Genomic DNA, 19,018 nt, shown 5'->3' with positions numbered 1-19,018 from the left:
TAACAAAATGGTGGATTCTCTCAGCACAGACATGCACATTAGTCTGCAAGGGAAGAGAGTGCAGGTCTCTTTTGCCTCAATGTGTTGTAAACATTCCTGCTATTGTTAACAGGGGCTGTTTTGCAATATGGTGTGTAAGCTGATACGTGCAGGTAATGTATTTGGCTGGGAGCCAGGCATTTAGGAGGGACATGCTGAAAGTGTTAAGACTCAGTTTGGCATGAGGCACGTAGGTGCCAATAGTACTGCAGGATTTAGCAATAGGAGAGGCAATTGATTGCTCTCCAAATCACGGAATTTGAATTGCAATAGACTTTTCCATATGGTTTCAGAAATGTCTTTTCCCTAGTACAATAAAATGTAGGTATTTGGAGTAACCAAATTAGCATTGCTTCTGGATGAGTTAAAAAATGCATGGCAGTTTTGCCAAAAAGATATACAGTTATCACCTTGTTTAGGGCAGTGTGCATTTAATTGCGGCATCAACTCACATGTATGTGGATTTCCATCAGAAATACACAGTATACATTTAGGATTTGAAAAGTGAGTGGGTGCCATATAATTTTACCACAGTTAGGGAAATCTTGGCAACCAGAAGATAAATCTCATTGCTGTGTGCTGGTTTCAAATCCCACATTACAAGCACACTCCAACTAACAGACATGGCACACAAAACAAAAAATGACACCTGACCCAAAATTCTCTAATATCAAAATATAGCAATTTATTCAAGACATTGAATCCGATGTTTCACGCTTTTAAACAGGTGAGTTACAGCACAGAAGGTAAATTAAGAGCAAGTGGATACAGTGAATTTGATAATTAGGATGTGGCGGTACAGCCAACCATGTTGTTTGAACGGAAATTGAGAATTGCTCAAAGAAGAACCACTTCCGGCTGCAAGTCTGACACAGACAATAAAAACTGCAGTTGCCAGAATTAAAAAGTTCAGTGAGTGTGGAGAGAAAGATTTTGTGGTTTACAAGGATATGAAAAAAAGGGGGGAAAACTTTAAGCGGACCCTTACATTTGACAAAGTGCACTTCACTTGGCATTAAAATGAAGAACCTAAAACTCCCAATATGAAGCTTGTGTACGTGTCTGTGTGTGTGTACATAGATGTGTGACATTGTTTGCAGCATGGTCTCTAATACGAACTGATTTTGCTTATTTGTTGAAGAGATGCAGTACCTTAATTTCACAGTTCTATTACCTTATTAGTGCAGGTTTAATTATTTAATTGCCACAATAAGGAACATAACTGACACTGTAATGTATCTACGCTTTCAGCTTTTCCTTCCACTCCATTTCACTATCAGGGAAGCCACATTAGTAAACATTTTAATCTAAAACATTCAACGAAATCTATGCCGTGTGTGCCAAATATATCACAACATTATCATTTGGATCACTAGGAGAGCCGACATCCCAAAGAAGCCTTTGGAAATTGAAAATGCACAAAGTATGAAAGAAAGCAGGAATATCTCTTTTAAATGTTATGATGATGGTCTTACCTTCGGAGACCAGTATTGATTTGTTCATGGAAAGTAGCCCTAGATTTTGCAAATGAACCTGCCTCACTCAGCATCAATTATGTCTGATGTCAAGAGACGTTAACAGCAGAATGACAAGGATGTGGGAAGCTACAAAAGTGGCAGTTTTGGGAAACGAGTTTGACAGTAAATCTAACTGGTCTTTTGCAGCACAAACTTAGCATAATGATGGTCAAGAAATGGACAATATACGGCAACGTGTTGTTTAACACCAAAAAATATTTTCCTTTCAACTTGGTGGAAAGTCAAGTGTGAGATTGGAATGTCACTTTCTGGAGGTTTGATTGCAGGAACCGGTAGCCCATTGCTTCCCAATTTGGTTGCTAGATTAAGCCCACAGGGCTAGCTAGCAGTGTCTACAATTCATTTTAAAGGGGATATAATGATGGGAACTTCAGCTCTCCATTTTGAATTGACAACTGGGTATGTATCAATGATGCATGCAATGCTGTACTTCTTGCTGAAGACCTAGGAGCAGAGAACTGATTAAATCAACTGGGACATAGAAATAATTACATAGATGTTAGCAATGCTGTGTAGCTACTACTATTGATGTAATCTTTTTATGTGTGATTGTTTTATTATTAATTTTGTGAAACCAGAGTTTTTATGTATTAGGACATGAACAGGCAAATTATTGGATCACATTGACTTAAAAAATTCCATGGACTTGCAAAAGGCATGACCAATTATATTGTAAATGAGCCATTACTTTTAGAGTTGTTAATGTTAAGAACTAAAAAAATACTAAATAAATACCAATCTGCAAAAACTGCAGGATTCCTCAAAAAACCTAGAATTATGACCAGTGGCAATGACTGACATTTCACTTACTCCTGTCTGCAACACATTCTACACAACTACTCTTAAAGAGTTTATCACCATATAGTGACTGCCACCTTCTTCTGATGGTCTTTATCTGTAAAAAGAAAGAAGGCCCAAATCTCAAAATCATAAACCTAGTTAACCATAAATGGTGGCACCCTGTACATATACACTAAGACCCTCCATCCATCTGTTCTGTACCTCCATGACTGTTCGAACTGTTGGACAGTCCAGGAGTCACAAAGCTAAGACAACCATCAAAAACTCAAGAGTCTATGATTTAAGCATAATTAAATATCAAGTCAAGAATTGTCCCGTGTCTTATATCACTGGCTATCAAACCATGATGCATGGGGCAGAGATAATGGGAGGTGACAAATGTCTAATGAACAAAAGTATCTAGTGGACTGACTTGTTGGCTGACAGAGGAAAAGTGGCCACTAGCTGTATAAACATGCATGATTGACTAATTGAATAAAAGGATTATAGACTTCCATAATTCATTTTTCTGATAAGGCACAGCTCTGAACATATGTGTTCTTATAACGGCATGCAAAACGTATCTCCTAACACAGGCCACTACAAGACATTTATCAGGTGTTGTCCTCTTAAAAGGTTTTATGTTAGTAAATATCCATCAATTGTAGATAGAATCTTTTTTCCTAGTGTCACTAACATCTCAACATGATTTTGATATTTGACTCTAACAAGAATTTGGAAATAATTTATGTAAAAAGATACAAAGGCGAATTTTCTGGATGACGTACATTTCCAAAATATTCTACAGGAACATTTTAAGAATGGTAAAAGGGTCACGTTATCGGATCAATACAATCTTCAAATAAAAATATGTTTCAAAGTTGGCTTTGGTTCGCCTTACCAGATAGATATTGAGATTTCATGGAAAGAAAGATGGCTACAAGGGGAGAGAAGGAATCAGACCTGGAAACGCTAACTTTAAATCCTCTGATATAAAACATTGCCATTTATCATGGCAGATATTCTTAGCCATCCACTCAAATGCATAGAAAGTGACAGCTAATTAGCCTCCTTTTGGAATTAGCCTTATGGGCCATGCTTACATTGTTAATGGGTTTCTGATGTACATGGAGATGCTGACAATCGCTAAAGTATACTCATCTCATCTAGAAAAAGGAACACAGGAATAGAAAGGCAGGTTCCCAACAAAGTACCATTCAATTTGCTCCCTGAAGAGCAATAGAATGGGCGGGGGTAGTATTATCCTTTCAGTTCAAGGAAAGAGGATTCCCTTGTTGAACCACACTAACAGATTTCACTAGTGATTAGTCCGTAAGAGCTTTCTAGTCAATCGCTAAATTTCTCCCCATAGTGTTATCATAAGTGCATTACGTTCCACCCTCAAATTAGAGGGCCCGTCCTCCTAAAGTTGTGCAAAGCGTAAAACAAATGTTTCATAGTTTTCAATAGCATGAAATGAGACTGATTATACATTCTTAAGAGGAGCCACTTAAGCGAATTTAATCATCTAAATCAATGGGAGAAAAAGTGGCTATTGGACAGGAGCGTACTAGAAATATGGTTTCAAATGTTTACCAAGTTACCCAAGATGTTAACCGAGCTTTCTAGCAGAATAGTATTCCCTGTATAGCAAGGAAGAGGACTCTGTTCTGGTGTTGATTCTTCCCAATTGTAGTCCCAGTTCTAATTGACTAAACAATCTTTAACAAAATATGATTTGCATGCACTTCTTCCAACAATGGTCAATTTTCTCAATTAAATATTAGCGTGGCTTGGAATAATGAGTTTAGTAAGCAAAATAGATCACTAGATTTTCTGCACAGAATTTTTATATATCCCCAGGCATGAAGAGTCTGATCTGGAGTATTGACCAGAAAATAATATTGACTCTATACACGTGCATGGCTTTGAGTCAGTAATTTTGGCACCTGCTGGATAACAATTGAATACCAACTAGAACACATGGCAGAAATGAGTAAACGGACTAGCATGTACAACACTAATTTGATGCAAAGGTGGAAGAGAACCCAGAATGAGGAGGCGATGTTAAGTAACACATTGGTTTCTTTTTCAGAGATGGAGTGGACAGAATTGCCTGCACATCTGTACCGGTCACAGGTTGCGGGTAACATGTCAAAGAGAAAGAAATATATGAATTATATCTCTAAAAGGGTGGAACTGGTCTAGAGATTTGAGAGATACGGTGTGTTGTCAAATACGATATTTGTTAGGCAGGAGTCCAAAACACCTGATCAATGGATGAAGAAGCCTAAGAATGATGGAAGCAGGGCATGTGATTTCATTCACCATGAAGACCATCTATTTTCACCAAGGTGATTATCACGATACAGAAATGTATGGAAATCTCAATGATAACAATCAGTCCCCAACCCTTACATGTATATGTTAGGACCATTTAGGAACTCTTTACATTGTCAATCCTTCCTAGCAGAAAAGAGGTTTTACAGAAAAGCTTGCACTTTAATTATTGTGCATGTTTACATCATTCATTTGTTAACGAGAAATCAACAAGAACATTGGTGTTATAAAAAGGTGCATCAAAGATTAACCATGATGCAAAAGAAAATATTGCTCTTTAAGAACCTTCTCTCAAATTGGTGTGCATTTTATGTGTAGCATATCCCTTTGAATAGAAATCTGGTGCACAAGATTTTCACATTTTAAAGGTGGTCACAGTTGCAACTACAAGTTAGTGTGTGTGCTGAAAAATGTAGAATTTAGCTTAGTACAGCCAAAATGGGCAGTTTTGACTAGAAGACATGAGATGTAGGCAATTGTTTGGAATCATTTCCCAAGGAAAAGCATTAAATGTTAAACGCTGAAGTGTTTAATGTAGTTCTGTAAAATGAAAAATTAAGCACAACTGTGCCAAAACACATTTGTTCCCCCTCAAATATTTTTGAATTTTTCATTTTGGGCCAAAAACATAACATTTACGCATTTGTTTGCAAGAACTGGAAAAATTCAAAGGTGTTCTGCCACATTCCTCAGTCAAGACGGCTCTGTAATTTCCCAGGTCATACGTTGCAACTGAAGTAAAAAAGAAAATTCCAAGAAAATTGAACTGATCACAAAATGGTATTGTTCAATAATTTTGCACCAGACACGGATGGGGGCTTCACCAGGTCTGCTAGCACTGCGACCACTAGCGACAAAGCATTACAGCTTGGAACGAATCACAGTCAGTGATCCATTCACAAAGAAACTCAACAATATAGAACATCAGGTAGCTGTATATACTGTGAGTGTTTTTGGAAGTGCAGTTCAATGACTAACTTCCTGATGGAGGCGTCACGTAATACATTAAACCAGGGGTCCTAGAAATTGCAAAATTCTTTTTGGCAGGGCTTCTCATTTGTGTGAAAAACACATTTTCAGTACGTTTCTTTGTTATTAGCAATTCTAAAGGTGCAAAAGAAAGGAAACGTTTATCACAATTTAAATAGGTCTGCCCCTTTAAGACTCATGCGTATTAGGACCACTCCATACAATACCATCACATCTGTGATTGCTTGACGGTGTAAGCAGCAAAGTGATGCTATGAGGTGGCTACAAACTGGTGTTATGAAGAGGTTCCCAAATTTCACACCCTAAAACCGATTAACCTCTCACCCCGAAAAAAGTAATAGTTCATCTTCAGTACAATACCTCACTTTGCATGTTCCGTGAAGTAAACAAATCAGATTGCGCATTGGTGTTGTGTACAGAATTCTATAACTAAGCATTCAACATAAAAATATTGGGCTTTTCCAAAAATACAACGGGCTACTTCTCTTAAAATTCTTTCTTTTGTAAAAAGCTTAGCTAGCACTGCATTCTTTTATAAAGCACTTGTTCCACAATATGCTGAAAGTGCCATTCAGGTGCTAAAATCTGAAGCATATGTAATAAAAAAAGGACGGGTGTGGAATTATGATGAATTAGGGATACGTAGGAGAAGGTTTAGGTTGAGGAAGAAAGCAATCTTTCCAAAGTCTGTTGTGACAACTACCACAGTGTGGCATTGATCACGTGTTTTTAAAGTAGTATACAAGTTCAACATTAATGCCTTTTGGCTGCCACATTCTGTCTCATAGAAAAAGAAAAAAAAACACAGAAGAAAAAATAGTCTAAAAGCGTTGTGATGACAATGTTTCCTACCGGGACAGTACTTCCCGGACTTCGAGCGTCCCATGGGAGGTCAGGTGTAGTGTCCACATTAGTAAGAGAAAGGGAATAGAAAGCAAACCAGGAGAAATGTTCCCTTTTGGTTTATCACAGCATTTTGCTTTTCTTTTTGGATTTTGAATTTTTGTAAATTAATTTTTTTATTTGGCACAGCTGTTTCAGCTGTCACAGCGAGCAAGTTCTTGAATACAAAAGCAAAAAGTTCAATGCCTGAAGATGGTGCACGTCCGGCTTCTTGGAGTTAGAACATGGTCCAGTTGATGCCAACTCTACCCCCTGTGAATTGACACCGTCTCTTTGCTGTTTCTTCAGAGAAGATTATGGATCAAATACATTAAGGTTCAGCTGCAGGGGGTCAGCCAGTTTCATTGTACACCCTGACGTAGTCAAGTCTATACAGATCTTGCAGCTGATCTCAGTTTTTGTTGCGTGCAGAAAATCCACACAGATCACTGATGGTCCATCATTGAATGCTTTGGAGAAGTATTTCATCCTCACTTCCGCAAGTCAAGAACACAAACCTGTGAGGGATGGGATTAGAGAAGGGCAAATTAGTGAAGTATTCACGTATAAGGGTACACAGTTACCTCTTATTGAACAATTGCAATGGCATGTGAATCGTACATGTAAGCAGTTAATTAATGTAATCATGTTTGCCAGTGAAACCGATTGTGTCAAAAGTGTATTGCCCGATTCGGATTAGCCTTTGCTCTATGCCGATTAACGTGGAGACTGGCTCCAAGATAGGCTTATCCATGGTTCTTTCAAGTTTGTTTGCAAACAAGGTGGTTGCTAATTATAGTCTTCAATTAACACCCGGAAATTGGCACACAGTGAATTCCGTGGTTTGAATTACCAGCATTGCCTACCAGTGCAAGCTGGTGTTTCGAGCTGCCCATTGACAGCGCCTTTGCTCATCTCCAACCCACCACCCTCACACATCCTGCCACCCAACACTTACCTGCCACTGCCCCGTTCATCTGCCATCTCCTCAGCCACCACCACAGCCATCAGTGAAAAGGAAAATGTGCCCCACCCAAAACATTGACGTCGCCTGGTAGGGCCAGGAGGGAGGGCGGCACTGGCCACCCCTTCAAAATGTTGTGCTCCCCTTTGTGCCCCTTCTCCCCGAACGGCAGGTCTGCCTGCCCTGGGAGTGTTGCCAAGTCTGCTTAAATTGGGCTTGTTGACTTCGCAGAAAACACCAATGCACCTCGCGACTCAGAGCTCAGCTGCCTGCAAGCCAGTCAAACCCTTTACCAACCTGTAATCATGGCATTAAAGACCTGCTATTACTCTCGTCTTAGAAGCACGCCTTTTTCTTGCATATGTTTCAGCATTTGGAACTGATGGGTTCTGAATTCCATCTGAAAGACTCCTCGCATCGATAGCGGGTAATAATATCCCTATATATATGGTCGCTGTATATAACATCGGCGGGAAAAGGTTGTGGCGACATTTTATATGTGACCATGTATATAGGGACAGGGGTTGCGGGAGTGTCCCCCGCTCCCCATGAAAAATAAGGGTTTGGGGTTGCGGGGATGTCCCCCTGCATGCTCCATGTAATAATGTCCCCACAAAAAACAGCAATTTTTCTGCCAGTTTTTTTGCATGGCGATATTTTTGAGGGGACATTACATGGAACCCTCACGGTTGGCTCACCTAGTAAATGTGTCCACTTACAAGATATTTTAAGTTTCACAAGAAAACTTCCTTTTTCAAAGTTAGTAATTAAGTCTACTACTTTAATATGGACAAATCGGATTGCTTTATAGAGATAGCCAAATGCTCTTAATAGGTTGCACAGCAACAAGCTAGAGGTTTGTGACAAATGTAGTCTTTATCGTAAGGATTCTACTACAACCTTTTTAGTGATTCTTAAAGTGATAAAAGTACAGTTGTTTAAAAGGAAGGCCTTTTTCAGGCTTGCATTATTTTGCATTCTGCAACTTCTATTTTTCCTTTTCAGGATGTGGAAAATAAAACTACAGCAATATTCTTTTGGCTTAACATTTTTCGCTAAGGATTTACATACTGTAAGGATACTTTAATTTGAGATATCTGTATTTGCAAGTTAACTATCAGAACGCAGGTTTCCAGTGTGTAGACAGGAGAAGGTCATCCCGCCCTATTTTTCCCGCCTTCGGATTCTAGTCTCAGAATTACAAGCATAAACGGGACTGGATCACCTTCTCATGCATGGTCATGGGATACTTGAACTCTCTTCTCTATAAGGCAGTATTATTATATGCTTTGAAATCCCAAATGTACACATTTGTACTGAGTTCAGCTTGAAAGTTGTGTTCAAAAGCCTAAAATGGAGATTGGGTTAAAATCGTTGTTTAACCAAAGTGTGCGATGCTGGGCAAATAATGTAATCTCTTCATGTATAGAAGACTGACCACAGGAGAGCCAACAATAATGTCCTCCTCAATTGCTAGCAGTCACCAAAATGGCGTGGGTCTTCCATAGTATGATGGCCCTACAGGAGAAGGAGGGAAACGTTGTGTTATTGAGTCTTGTGTAACACAGTGTCTACCATTTTCACAGTTTTAGGTTTTCAGGATACTGAAGAGGCGTAGGACAAAGGCAGCAGCAGGGCAAGGTTACTTTGTTGCAATGGTGAGGTGTGCATGATCTGAAAATGTAGGGTTCTCTGTGGTGTGCACGTTTTATATATTTTTTAAGTTGTCTGGAGCATTGGTTAATTTGTGCTCCAAATTGGTAACGTAAATTGTTAATGCGACTTTGGTGTCCATAGTTGTGGTGTTTAAGGAGTGTTGGTCTATGGGCTATATAGGGAATTTCTTCGGGTGGGATGCGTTTCATTGTCTAATCCGTATTTATTCAGTGGGGAGTTCTATGTTAAGATGTGTTATTTGTTAGGGGGTGTAGAATGATTTTCAGATAGTTGCCGTTACCATATATTGCTCAACAGACTACCTGATAAAAACTGGGAGCAACCTTTTTCACTTTGGAAATATGACAGTTGGTCATATTTATTTGCTTATATCAATGAAAAACATTATTATGGGGCTTGGGCGTTGGTGGTGTGGAAGATGGATCCCTGGGGATGGATCCCTGGTATGCAGCTTGCATTGTAGCCTCTGGCTGCTGAGAAGGCACAATGCCAGGTATGGGGCTCTGGTGGTGGACGGTATGGGGCATGAGTTATGGGTGCTGGGGTGGAAAGATTGTATGAATGGGTCTTGGGTTCTGGTGGTAGGGAGGTGGGATGCCATGTATGGGGCCTAGGCTCTGGTTGGGGGGGTTAGGGGAGGCCGGATATGGGGCTAGGCATCTGGCTGTTAAGAAGGTAGGATGCTAGGTATAAGGCCTGGGCTATGGTGGTGGGCAGGCAGGATACCAGGTATGGGGCCTGGTTTCTGGTTGGTGGGGTGAAAGGATGCCAGGTACAGGCCTCAGGTGGTAGGTAGCAGGATGCCAGGTATGGGGCCCCCAGGCTCAGGAGGAAGGGAGGCATGATGCCAGGTATAGGGCCTCAGTGGTGGGGGCAGGGAGGATGCCAGTTATGGTGCCTGCATTAATTTGGGAAAGCATATTAAACCTTTTTATTGATGCCCCCCTCTACATTTGCCAGTGGCCTATTATGTGCCCCGCCCCTAAATTTGATTCCGTGAGACGCCACTTCCCCCGCCCCTATCAACCAGACCCCATTGCGATGGTGGCCATCTTTGTTACAAGATTTTTTAAAAAATGTTTTAAGAGAACACAAGATGTGCTCTTTGAGCCTGTTGTGTGTTCCTTCTCTCAAAACAGTGGCCTTAGCGCCGGAGTTGTGCAATGATGCGAATTCCCATAATGTTGTGGCCATTTAATGTGAGTGACAGGTGCTGGACCATTACCAACCATTATAGCTCAACACACAGAGCATTAAGGCCTTTAGCATGCTAACACAACAGGACGGCGCAGAGTTCTTTTATTAAAAATGGAGGATGGTTCATCCTGGCGGAACCAGTCTTATTTCCACCGTGTCTGGGTGTGAGCCGAGAAGGGGAGAGCAGCTTAACAGCAGGAGCAGGTCAGTTAAGTGGAACATGGGCAGACAATGAAGATTTAGGAGCAACTACAGGCCACCAGAGGAGGCAGGAGGTTCAGGGAAAGAGTAAGGACTTCTAACAGATAGTTCAGAATGGAGGAATGTATTTCCCCATTGGCAACATTCACGCTCCATGCCATCTGATTAGCTACTTGCTTAAGGTATAAAATATACCAGTATTTATTTGGTTAAAATGTCATGTTTCATTACAGTGCCATTTATTTATTCTAAGGCTGTCTGAAAATGTATGCAGGCTTTAGGTTTTCTCAATACGAATACAAAGAGATCGCCCAAACAATAGTCTTGAAATTAAGCATTAACAAATGTTTTACCACAAAGGTTGCCATCAAATTGATCAAGCCCAACAACATTTGTGAATTCCAACAGTTCTGGCTCTTGTATAGGTATCCGACAGGCTCAGCTATCATATAGCCTTGAGCACGCACCATTTGCCAGCCGTTGCCACCGTATGGCCAGGTAGTAACATTATTTGCAATGTATACCCGCGATGAGCCCAGGAGATCCATCATATGGCACCATCCTGTATTTAACGGTGAACAACTCCTTGCAATCATACAGAGCTGCCTTGGAGTACATACAATGAAGTACTGTGCAGAGAAGAGAGGGAAGGGAAGGACAAGTGGACAACATGGAGGTATCTTCTGCAGCACACAATGAGTAGCATTCCACATCTCCAGCAAGACACAACTTTAACAGTGATTACTAAGCAATTCAGATATGCGAGATGAAGGATTTCAGCAAGTCAGAACTTTTGCAGAGACTTCCTGAATTTGAGATACTGTTCCACATCAAATGGCAGGTATTGCTATGATATACTCGCACCACTGTAACGAGAATAGCTGAGGGAGGATTTATGGGCATACCAATGTGCATTTGGCCCTGTGCAGTGACTTATTGCCATTTTATACAGGGTATCACCTTAGTTCCTCATTAGATGTGTATTTATTAACACTGAAAAGTGCTTTCCACAAGACGCCCTGTACAAAAGGCATAATGATGGTAAGAGCAGTCCCATTAATGGGTGCTTCAAAAACCTTTACAAACGTGTGATATACTAGTTAAAACACTAAACAGGCTGGTGGCTGGAAAGTAGCTGGCAACAGTAAATAGGGACAACACAGGGCAGACTTTAAATACAACTTCAGTAATTTCAGTATTTTAAGATCTATAGAGAAATGCAATAGAGTGGCAACAATGCTTGGGGTGGGGGAACAAAAAAAAAAATCATACTGCTCTACGACTCTAGACTTCCTCCTGGGAGAGAAGCTGGTTCTTAAAGGTGACCCCAACAACAATCTCTTTCAGGAGGTCCTTTATTTCAGGGAATAGGGTGGTCCTTTGATGGTGAGTGAGGAGAGGGTGTCCCAGTGATAAGGAGCCAGGATGGTGAAGGAGGGAAAGCATGAGACAGCACAGGATGGCCAGGGATGCAGAGTGCTTAGGAGCATAGAGTGGAAGGGAGGTGAACATCAGGATATCCATTCATCGAGGTGAGGGTACGGCAAGACCATGAATGGATTTAAAAACAAGAAGGAATTTAATTAGAGAGCAATTATGGAGGGAAAGCCACACCGACGTGAAGGTAGTGCATAGAGATGGGCAAGGATTGCAAGTGGTTTTATAAGGCACAAGTAGCAAAGTTCAATACTTGGATGAGAGGAGTAAAGAAGTAGGGGGGCAGTCCAATGAGGAGACTGGAACATTAATCCACCTTGCTGAGGATCAGGGTGCTGATGAGGGGTGGGTAGAGGGAAAGGTGAGTGATTCATTGGACATATATTCAGGAGGTAAAGCCTGTGCCCGGTAGGTTTAGGAGCAGTGGTGATGAAGTGCTAATATTTCAGATCGCTGTCAAAGGGCAAAACTAGATTGTTAGACTTGGAGGATAGGAAAATGATATACAGAAGAGGAGAGAAATCACTTATTTTGGTGTAGCAGTGACGGATAGCAGATATGCAATAAATTATTCAAAAAGACAGCCAATGAGTGAAGGACGTGAAGGGGGAAGACCTGGCTAGCATCAGCCAATAAACAGGAGAATGCAAAGGAGGACATGACTGGCGGAGAGAGGAGGTGTAGATTAGGAAGCAGAGGATATAGACGGGACACAGTTGTGGAACCCTTAAAAAGTGGTGGGTGGGGAGTGTGTCAGCGGAGGTCCCACTACTCCAGGAAATGAAAAAGAGCAAGCTGCCAAGTATGTGGCCCCAATGATGATGTCCTGAAAGCCAAGGTGGGAGCCTGAAGGAGTGAGGAAAGGTCGACTGTCATACGTGGCAGAGAAACCAAGAAAGATGATAAATGACAGAAGGGATTTTTATTGCCCTAGTAAGGGGAAACTGGTGTGGGTAAGTTCTGCCTGTTGCTTGCTTACTGCAGATTCTTGAGTGATAAGGGTCATCGAAACAATTGAACTTTCCGGTAGTCAGTTATGTGGTCAAAGACGACAACTTTGAGAACTTTGGAACACTGAGGAAAGATAAAGACTGATCAGTGGCTGGGTCATGTTACGTTATTAGGCATTTGTATAGCACCTTTTACCATTGGTATGATTTCAAAGTGTTGTAGGTTGAACGTCCTCTGGGGCTGGAGTCCAGGTCAGTGGAGAGATTAGGGTAATAAATAGTGCTTGGGTGCACTCAGTATGTGTGCAGCGAGGGCGGATTAAGTGGTTTGTGTTAGGGAGATTTATCATTATTGTGCTTCATCCCCTCTCCTAGTGAGAGCCCAAGCACTTTTTTGCTGGACTTCTGGACCTTTTTCTTTCATTCCTGAATGAGTGGAGCCCTTTTCCACTCATTCATTCTTGTGGCCTCTGTCTTTTGGAACTCTATTCTTTGAATTCATCTGTACTATGGAGTCGGTCTGCTCTATAGCTCTTAAAGGCATCTGTATTTTACTACTGCAGCACAAAGCTCCTTATGGGCATGGTTTCTGGGGACACTTGGGGTCCTCCTTTAAGATTCCTTTTCTATATCCTCAAGTAACTACAGTTCTTAATCCTAGAGAGATACTTATCTCCCCCAAAGCTCTCTAGTCTGAGGGATTGGCACTCCACTGAGGGTGGTGTGTGCCAAGGGGATACTTAGTATCCCCCTTCTCTCGGCTCCTGTGACTTTTTTGTCACAGACAATCGCCTAGTTATGGCTGGTGGCAATGCACATGTTTTACCAAGTACTTTGTATTTTTTATGCCGCAGGCTATGTCCATAGCCTTAGTAGTGCACAATAGGTGCACCCAAGTACCAACATGGGGATGCCCTTCTTTTTTCATCATTACTAGTGTGGTGTTTGTTAGCCCTTTTACTACCATTCCGCGTGGCGATGGGGGGTGGGTGTGTGTGTGTGTGTGTGTGTGTGTGTGTGTGTCTGTGTCTTTCTGTGTGTGTTTTTTGCTTTTGGCGGTAACCAGTAAGTATCCCTGCCTAGGCTCCAGTGTCTGAGCAGGCAGGAAGTGGGGGAGGAGTCCTCCCCCCCCCCCCTGTCCTTTGTCTGCCAGAGTGCCTGAATAGGTCCAGCTCCAACAGAGTCAGGCTGTCCTGAATGGACAGCCAAACCCCCCATTCTGTAAAATGCTGAGACAGATTGCAGACAAGTGTGTGCTGGAACTGTATAAAAGGTGAGGCTTCTGGAATGTAAAGCAAGTCGACCACAGGAAACAGAAGTAACTGAAGAAGACGACCACAGACACCTGCAAACCCTTTGCAAAACCTTGAAGCCACCACTGCTGTCCTGACCTCGTTTTCTATGCACCAGAGGAGCTCCAAAGAGGAAGACTCCTTCCCTTTGGCTTGTGGGAACAATCAGACCCAAGACGAAATTTGAAACAAGCCATCTCCTGAGGTCCTAGGAGCATCCAGAGCTGCGGAACCAATACCAGTACCAGGAGACCTGCTGCCCATTTCGAGTGCATCGTTGTGGAAAGGCCAAATCTTTGCTGAAACCATAATGACAGTCCAGAGATCTGATCCAACTGACCAAGACCCCTCACCAGTGTGTGGGACTGCAGGAAGCGAAGAAGATTGGCCAGGCGATCCGTGTCCTTTGTTGGTGCTGCTGAAAAGGCACAAAAACCACAGAGTGAACCAAGAAGTTGTTGAAAGTCGTGCTGCAGGTCCTCCCTCGAGACTGCTTCTGAAAGACACTGACCATTGTTGTGCCTTTCGTCCCCAGACCAAGGAATCCGGAAGTCGGGTCCTGAGCTCCCACACTGCGGAGGAGCCAATACAAACACTTTCTTCAAACCAAATGTACTGTGAGGAAAAAGGTATTGCTTACTTAATTCTAAGAAGTCGCTCCAGAGTGTTGAGTGCACGTAGAGGTGCCCAGGGCAACTCCTCTTACCTCCGACCCAAGCTGCTGCTTGTGTCCCCTTCGAGTACCTTTTTCAGTCTCTTGTTAGTTGCTAACTTGCTGCTTCAATAACAGACACTGGAAGAAATCCACAGGAACTCTACATTATTCGCTGTTTGTCAAGACTTCAAGCCCTCTCCGAACTGCCTTTAGCTAGGGTTGCATTTTTGGACAAAAGACTTGCCAGGCGAAGAAACCGTCTCTAGAACCTTTAAAACTAAGCTCATGTTGCACTAACCACTTATTTTCTTCCCTTTAAGTGACTTTCCTATATGTGTTTGCAGAGTAAATACACTACCGTATGACCTGTTGAAAACCGCATGAGTGCGCAATTTCCGATAATACAATAACCTGGTCTTTTCCCTTTCTAACGTTGCTACAAATCTAACTGCAAACAAACACAAAAATGAAAGTGCCCTTGAAGTGTATTAACTAGTATTCCTAAGTGTACTACCATAGACGTATGAAGGATTTAAAATGATTCTGGTGTAAATATATATATTTAAATAAATATAAGTGTAAGTGCTTCTTTGTTGTGCCTGTACAGCTAAGATTCAGAGTACTTACCTACAGCTCACATCTTCCTCTTAAAATAAGCCTGACTGCTCTGCCACACTACCAAGGTCCTGAGCTAGTACAGACTGATGCTAAGATTTGGGGATCTACAAACCACTGGGATAGCTTACTAAAGTCTTATTGCCAGTAGGACCTTAGGAAAACACCTAACAGTGTGTAGCTGCATTCTAATGCTAGACACGGTGCAGTGGATGTGTGGAACGTGTTGAATGTGTGCAGTAGGGCCAATTAGACTAGGGACGCTGCATTCTGAGGTGGTGAAATTTGTGATTGGGATTATGTGTGCAGCTATGCTGATTTTGCGTGGGGTACAGCTGCGTTCTAAAGACTGTTGACGTGTTCAAGGAGATGTGCATGTATGTGTGCAGCTAGGCCGAATTGATTGAGGGGTATAGTTGCATTCTATTGCTTGTTGGTGCAGAGGAGATCAATTCTAAGTTACTCACTGTAGTGACTAACTTACTCCTAGTCCATATTCCCCTTTCCTCAATACTGTATGGGCGTCCCTCGCTAGGGACGGGAGACAACCTTTTTCACCAGAAAAAAAATCTTCCCCTTTAAATTTAGAGGCGCGCATGGGTGAGCCCCTGGGAGCATGTGCTCCCCTGACTCTGCCCACTGGTGCCGCCACTCAGTCCCCATTGATGCGTAGACAGCATTACCTTTGCCTAATGACACCAGTTTTATAAGGGGGGGGGGGGAGGATGGTGGGACGTATGAAGGAAATAGAACTATGGTGAGTAACTTATAATTACTCCTATGTCCTGCCCCCTTTCCTCCATACTGTATGGGCGATTACAACTGAACATAGCCCCAGGGTGGAGAGGTGACCCTCCTTAAGAAAACAAGTTTCTTAATACTGCCTGCCCGAATGCTGCGTCTGACCTGGAGCTGAGTGCTTGCAGAAAGCAGAGGGAGTGGCCCACGTGGCCGTCCTGCTGATGACCTGCCACAGGACGTGCCTCTGGAAAGCCACAGCCGTGGCCTTGGCTCTGACAGCGTGGGCATGCATATTTGCCAGAAGTGGTTTGTGTTGCCCCTTATAGGCCCCCTTAATGGCCGAAACCATCCACCTCACTATGGAGGCCTTAGAAGCCTGATATCCTGGCTTCTACCCACTGAAGGTGACAAATAGAGCCTCAGATTTGCAGAAGCTCTTGGTTCTGTCCAGGTAGAACTTAAGTGTGCGCCTAACATCTAGTACAGTACCCTCTGAGCATCGTCCTGTCTGCGAAGGAAGTTGGTAGTATTATCTCTTCATTCAGGTGGAACAAAGACTACTTTAGACCACCTTGTCCTTATGAAAGGTAGTGTACGGCTCCGAAGCCACCAGAGCTTGAGTTTCGTTGATACAGCGTGCAGATGTAAGATCCGCCAAGTGGGGTGTCTTAATGGTGACTAACCTAATGTCCGCAGACGCCATTGGCTCAAATGGTTTATGCGCCAAGGCGCCCAACACTATGTTGAAGTCGCACATGGAGTGTGGATTCTTGATGGGTCGGTAGTGCCTGGTGAGACCCGCCAAATTTCTATTAACCACCGGGTTGACAGATGAGAAAACCTCCTCCTCCGAGTTCCGGTAGGCTCCTATGGCCACCAGATAGGTGCAGCATGTGTCTATTTGTACCCCTGCGTGAGCCAGGTGTGCTGAAAAGGATAGCACATCCTCCAATGTGCAAGTACGAGGATCAACCTCCTTAGACACCGCCCAGTGGCAAAACCTAGTCCACTTGCTCTTGTACTGGCTCCAAGTAGCATCACTCCTCAAAAGATACCAAAACGTTAGGTTTCTTCCTTGATGCCACACTCTCATTAACCCGACAAACTAATGCTGTCAGATCTGCGTCTGCATACACATGCAAACTTATCGCAGCTTGCAGACCATTCCTCACTACGTCTAACAGCGTTACGCTAGCGAGAACCCTTATTATGGCTAAAATTGATTATTGCAGTGCTCTTTATCTTGGCACCAGCCAAGAGAACCTGAACAGACTTCAAACGACACAAAACAACGCCATTCGTGCCGCTTTAAACATTCCCCGACACCACCACATCACAGAAACCAGAAGTAAGTTAAATTGGCTACCTGTCAAACAGAGAATTTCACTCAAAACACTCGCCCTTACGCACAAATGCCTAGCCAACAAAGCCCCCGATCTACCTTGGTAGTTGACTGTCGCGCCACTCTACCTCCTGACCTTTAAGAACAGCCCAATCCCACTGTCTAGCGATCCCCAGATTTAAATTGCAAAAATCAGGGGGCTCAAGTTTCCCCGTCTTAGCTTCCAAGTTATGGAACTCCCTCCCTGTTTCAATTAGAGCGGAAGACTCTTTCAATACCTTCAAAGCCAATACTAGATCTTGGCTTTTCAACCAGCTTTAAGGCCGGCTTCGCGTTTCTTCCTGACCTACCCTGACTTGCCGACCGCTACTATCACCTATCGGCACTGAAACTACTGTACATATGTATATAAGATCCTCTTGTAAATGTATATAATGATTCTCTGTTATACCTGCATATCTGTAACCTTTTACAAATTGCGCCCTGATGCCTCCGGGCCTGCTGGTTTGCGCGTTATAAATAAATAAATACAAATACTCCTACCCCACTGTATGATGTCCAGGTTAGCCTGCAAGAGACGCAGGTGCCTTAATGTGACCTGTGCAGGAACCACGCTGCGAGGGCTAACTTCTGCGGGCGGGGTGGATGGCCATACCACCCCCTGCTGCAACAGTGAATGAGCTGGGCCCAGTGGAAGGTGCATCAGAGGTTGGTCCGACAGGCTGAGCAGCTCCGAGAACCATGGCCTTGCCAGCCACCAGGAACTACCAGAATGATACTGAGGTGCCGTGACTCCTTTATCTTGCAGATAACCCTGTGTACCAGTGGAATGGGAGGGAAGGCATAGGCGTTCATGCTGTTCCACTGTATCTGTAACGCATCACCCAGAGAGCCTAGACCCTGTCCCGGCCAGGATGTGAACTGGGGGCACTTCTTGTCGTACAAGGTGGCAAAGAGGCTCACCGGTGGATGACTTCATCTGTTGAAGATCCCCTAAAGGACCTGATTGTTCAATAGCCATTCGCAATTGTCTGCACCAAACCTGCTGAGCCTGTCCGCCTACAGGTTCGACTCCCCCAGGAGGTGGCTTGCTGTCAAGTGTAGGTCGTTCGCCAGAGCCCATTCCCAGATGCCGACGCCAAGGTGCATAGGAGGAGGAGACCTGGTGCCACCATGCTTGTTGATGTAATACATGCTGATGCAGTTGTCTGTTTGGATGCGCATGGTCTTGCCACTGATGAGGCAGGAAGGCCTTGAGAGCAAGCCAGATAGCCTTCGGCTCTAGCCAGTTGATCTGGGCCGCTTGTTCCTGAAGGGACCAAACTCCGGGGGCGCTGTGGTTGTCCAGGGTAGCTCTCCAGCCCTCCAAGGACGAGTC

The 19,018-nt window shown here is 43.2% G+C and overlaps 1 protein-coding gene across 3 annotated transcripts in view; it reads right to left on the bottom strand.

Annotated features, from left to right (window-relative positions):
* Positions 1-699: 699 nt before the first annotated feature.
* TBL1X (transducin beta like 1 X-linked) overlaps positions 700-19,018 on the bottom strand; it is a 943,441-nt gene continuing 925,122 nt past the window's right edge. For all 3 annotated transcript variants that reach the window (XM_069640382.1, XM_069640381.1, XM_069640380.1), the window contains exon 17: positions 700-7,087. In XM_069640382.1, coding sequence (XP_069496483.1) covers positions 7,061-7,087 — 27 coding nt within the window. In that variant the 3' untranslated portion in view covers positions 700-7,060. The remainder of the gene's footprint in view (positions 7,088-19,018) is intronic.

Source organism: Ambystoma mexicanum, chromosome 7q (genome assembly GCF_040938575.1).
Source record: "Ambystoma mexicanum isolate Mex_15411 chromosome 7q, UKY_AmexF1_1, whole genome shotgun sequence".
Taxonomy (NCBI): Eukaryota; Metazoa; Chordata; class Amphibia; order Caudata; family Ambystomatidae; genus Ambystoma; species Ambystoma mexicanum.
Note: the sequence above shows the minus strand (reverse complement) of the source record. Positions and strands in the feature narration are given on the sequence as shown.